The sequence below is a fragment of the Vigna unguiculata genome, chromosome 10 (assembly GCF_037176805.1).
Source record: "Vigna unguiculata cultivar grain cowpea cultivar isolate G323 ecotype 2 chromosome 10, ASM3717680v1, whole genome shotgun sequence".
In the NCBI taxonomy this organism is placed as follows: Eukaryota; Viridiplantae; Streptophyta; class Magnoliopsida; order Fabales; family Fabaceae; genus Vigna; species Vigna unguiculata.
In genome coordinates this window covers 5,397,933-5,402,519 of record NC_140801.1, presented here as the reverse complement: position 1 = coordinate 5,402,519, position 4,587 = coordinate 5,397,933, and the positions used below count along the sequence as shown (strand labels likewise).

Below are 4,587 nucleotides of genomic sequence, written 5' to 3'. Positions count from 1 at the left end.
GTGTTTTATTATACTAAAACTATATATTTTGGATTATTTTATTGTTGGAATTTGTTTTAGAAAAACAAAGAAAATATAATATATTTTTTATTTTAATAATGAAATATGTATGAAATTTTTTATTTTACCTTACGATAAGAGTACAAATAATAAAAACATGTAATTAATATATGTGTTTTCCAACACATATCAAAGGATTGGAGGAAATATTAAATAAGCTTCATTACATTAACTGAAAAATAATAAAAATAACACACACTTTATTGAATATTATTAAATGAAATAAAATTGGCATTACATGAAAGAGAAATTATAAATATAATACTATAATTCCCTCAAGTCTAATCTTTGTGAAGAAAAGCTTTGAACCATTTTGCAGATTGTTTGGCATGTCGCTTTAAACCACTTTTGTAATCCACAAAGTTTAAACCAAATCGCACAACATACCCATCTTTCCATTCAAAGTTGTCCAACAATGACCATGCAAAGTATCCTTTTATTTTTACGCCATCCCTTATAAATTCAACAAAAAAAAAATTAATTTAAATTTAACAAAAATAAATATTATTGTGTGAAAAAAAATGATGTGTTACCTGATTGCTGAGAGTAGATAATAAAGATGGCGGTAAAAATAATCAATTCTGTAAGTATCTTGAAGCATTTCTTCAACAGATAATGATGGATCAGTGTAAATATCACCCATACCTTTAAATAAAAAGTAATACACATTCATATGTTAGAACAAGAATCACACACACACACACACACACATATATATATATATATATATATATATATATATAGTAAAATTCTATATTTTGAATAATTTTGTTTAAATATTCACTATGTATTTTGAAGATAATAAAAATGAATTTTGATATATAATTACCATTTTCTGTGATGTAGATCAAAGGATTGTTGTATACTCTATTGGTATAAAGCAACAGTTCTCTAATTCCTTTGGGATAGACATATAACCAACTTGGACCAAACTGCAAGTATAATTACAAATCAAGTTATAGAAAAACCAATAACTATAATAATGATATGTGTTAAGTTTTAAGGAGGAGTTTCATTAGGGAGATATAATATTAATGAGACCCGAACTCAACTATATAAGGAATTGACATCACTCTCAACTCAAACAAAATCTTAAGTATATGTTCTTATATAATGTTCTATTTTCTCAATGTAGAACTTAAACTCAAACTTGAATTCCTAATTATATGTTTCTACAATTTGACATGAACAAATACATACCTGTGGACCAATAGAAACTCCGTTGCGAATAGCTGTGGCAAATGAAAATCAAAGAAAAATGTGATTTTCATATTCTTAACATTTATAATTTAAATATAATTGATAGATAAAAGGTTTTGCTCACTTATTTCATTGGCATTAGCATCTGTAGTATAACTAGGTTTGTTGGCTTTGGATGCATTGGCAGCATAATAAGTAGTGTAATAGTTTAGTCCAACAAAATCTATTGAACCAGCAACAAGTTTTGCTTCACGTTTTGAAAACTTTGGCAACCGTTTACCAACCAGACAACGCATGCTCTTTGGATATCTTCCTGTTGTCAACGGTTCCATGTACCTATAATAATCATTGTCACATATCAAAATATCAAATTTCAGAATGGTCGGAAACAAAAGAAATAGCAATATATAAGGATGTGCAAACGGTTTTGTTAAAATTATTATCTAAAAAAGTTATTAGGAAAGACAATAAAGAAAAAAAAAATAAAAAAAAATAAACACAAATAATTTAACGTGATTTGACGTATAATGTTTACGTATATGTCTACCACTATGTTCACCATTTAATCTTATATATTTGTTCTCTTTAATACTTTAGTTCTACTTTAGAAGGTTCATCAATTGAAATTCAAATAATTTCTAATTGTCTTTGCTTAGACTCTTAGATTCGTCGGTAACTGTATATTCTCGTGTAGAATTAAGAACTTACCATCCAAACATGAATTCAACAGCTCGAATTGCAGCGTCTTTATCAGCTTGGCTATTTGAATATGGTTCATACCAATTAGAATTAAGTGTTATGCCTATGAGTCCTTTCTGAGTGTTCTGCATAAATAATAAGAGTGTTATACCATAATATTTGAGCTCTTGCAACAATGTGGAATTGTAATGAAATATGAAGATTTAAAAGGTCTCATAGAGGCTTAAAAAACCTGAAATTTTTTCTTGTAGACATGTACAGCGGCTGCATGAGCAAGTAGTTGATTATGTGCAGCTATATAAGGTTCTGTTCCTGAGTCGCCACCAAAACAAGTTGAATCTAACCATTTAGAACATCGACCTGGTGGAAAGCTCCCAACTGCATACCCACTGTTACTGTAAGACCATGGCTCATTCAGAGTAATCCAATATTTCACCCTGTTTCCAAAGTATCTGAAACAAATCTCTGCATAGTCTCGAAAATCATCTCTGAAAAATCAACAATACAACTGTTAGAAGTAGATTTTAAGCCTAACTCAATCTCACAAAATCGACTTATAAGGTGAGGATTTCACCCACTTATATTCTAACACACCCCCTCACGTCGAGGTATATTCATCTCGTTTGTGGAATAAATTAGCGACCCAATATCGGATGGAACAGAATGTCCAAGAAAGTTCGCTAGAATAGGCTCTAACTTGGTAGAAGTGAGTTTTAAGCCTAACTCAATCACACAAAACCAGCTTGTAAAATGAGGATTGCACTCACTTATATTCTAACACACCCCTCACATCGAAATATATTCATATAATAAGTCATTGTTTTAAAATTATAATTAGTATAAAATTTACCAAATTTAAAAAAGAAAAATAAGTAATAATTTTTGTATAACTTACACAACGCGACGACTTAAGAAACCTCCGTATTCTTCTTCCAAAGCTTGTGGAAGATCCCAATGAAAAAGTGTCACGTATGGTTTTATACCTGCAATATTAATATTTATGTATTGTCGTTTTACTATACAATGTAAAATTTAATTAAAAAAAAAACAAAAAACAAGAGAGTAAAAGATGAATGTTACCGTTGGCTAGCAAATTATCGATAAGGTTGTTGTAATATCTGATTCCTTCCGGGTTTACACCTCCACTCAGCTTTCCGTCTATATATGAAAAACGGAAATCGTTAACGTGAAAGATCCAACTACAATAATTTCAAAAACAAAAATTGTTTATCAACTTTGATCTCACTTGGTAGGATTCTAGACCAAGAGATGGAAAATCTGTATGCATCCAAATTCATATTCTTCATTATCTGAATATCTTCCTGTTATATAAGTGAAAAACATCCAAAAATAATTAATTACTTTGAGGAAGAGAGATAATTGGTTCTTGTTGTCATCAATAAAAATTAAAATTTACCTTGTAGCGATGATACTGGTCAACAGCTACATCTCCATTACTTACACCCCTTATCTTGTCTGCAAGTATTACACATTTATAATCAGATTATTATCAATTATTTTTAAGTTTAAAAAGTACAACACAATGATATCATATTAGAGATTGAAACACAATAAGAAAAAAAAAAACCTGGATATTTGTGAGTGTATGCATCCCATATACTTGGTCCTCTCCCACCTTCGTTTGCTGCACCTTCGTACTATACGTAGATATGATGGAGAAACATAAGAAAACAATTCATGGTTTGCAAATAATAATGTGAAAGGTTTTGCAAATCCGTTAGTCGAGACAATATGTTGAAGAGATAAATATATAAGATTAAGGGGACAAAATAAAAAATTTTCATATATTTTGTGTTCTGGTCCAACCCCTCACGTCGAGGTATATTCATACCATGTTAGAAGTGGGATTTAAACCTAACTCAATCCTACAAAATCGACTTATAAGGTGAGATTTGCACCTCACTTATATATTATGGATTGGTCTTATCTCTCTAGCCGACGTGGGACTTCCAAGAGTAGTAATTTTGTTAGGTCTTTAAAAGATGTGAAATATTTAAACTAATTTCAATCTCTCAACTATGGTATGCATTAAAACACTTAGTAATAATGTTAACAAAATAAGTTGCGCTGGTCAACCCTAGTATACACGTAGGTCTATAATAAGAAAAACATTTACCTGATAAGCCGAGGATGCTGTCCCGAAAACGAAGCCCGTCGGAAAACTGCTTCGATTCAGAGAAAGAACTTCCGCAACAGATGAGTGCTGTTGCGCAAAACCAATCGAAGAGAGTGTGGTAAGAGCGAAGAACACCAACAGAATAAACCCTTTGCGTGCCATCTTCAGTGATGAACACTGTTTCTGCTTAATGCACAAATGCTACGTGTTAACGTTTTCTTACATAATGCTCGAAAACTTTGTAAGTATTATAAGTATATAGATAAAGAATTATTGAAATTGATTTTCGTCTAACCTGAAGCAACGTTGGTATCTTGAAGTGGAAAGAGTGAGATCTGCAGAAAGTTGAGTTTGATCTTCCAAGATGAAGACTCAGAAAAGATCAATCTCCAGAAATTTCTTTAACTCTATGAATAGCTATAGCGAATGAGTGTATACGAATATTGAGTGAGTAGTATCTGTAACATTAGTATCTATTTATAGGGTTTTGA

General features: G+C 30.7%; 1 protein-coding gene across 1 annotated transcript; it reads right to left on the bottom strand.

The window, feature by feature from the left end:
- Nucleotides 1-341: 341 nt before the first annotated feature.
- On the bottom strand, nt 342-4,258 carry LOC114167402 (beta-glucosidase 24-like). The gene is made up of 13 exons (XM_028052491.1): nt 4,097-4,258; nt 3,548-3,617; nt 3,377-3,435; nt 3,206-3,281; nt 3,040-3,117; nt 2,855-2,942; nt 2,192-2,447; nt 1,969-2,084; nt 1,385-1,596; nt 1,261-1,292; nt 890-992; nt 594-705; nt 342-513 (listed from the first exon to the last, which is right to left on the bottom strand). Exons 1-13 carry the CDS (start codon nt 4,256-4,258, stop codon nt 342-344), a joined length of 1,536 nt encoding a protein of 511 aa, XP_027908292.1.
- Nucleotides 4,259-4,587: the final 329 nt, after the last annotated feature.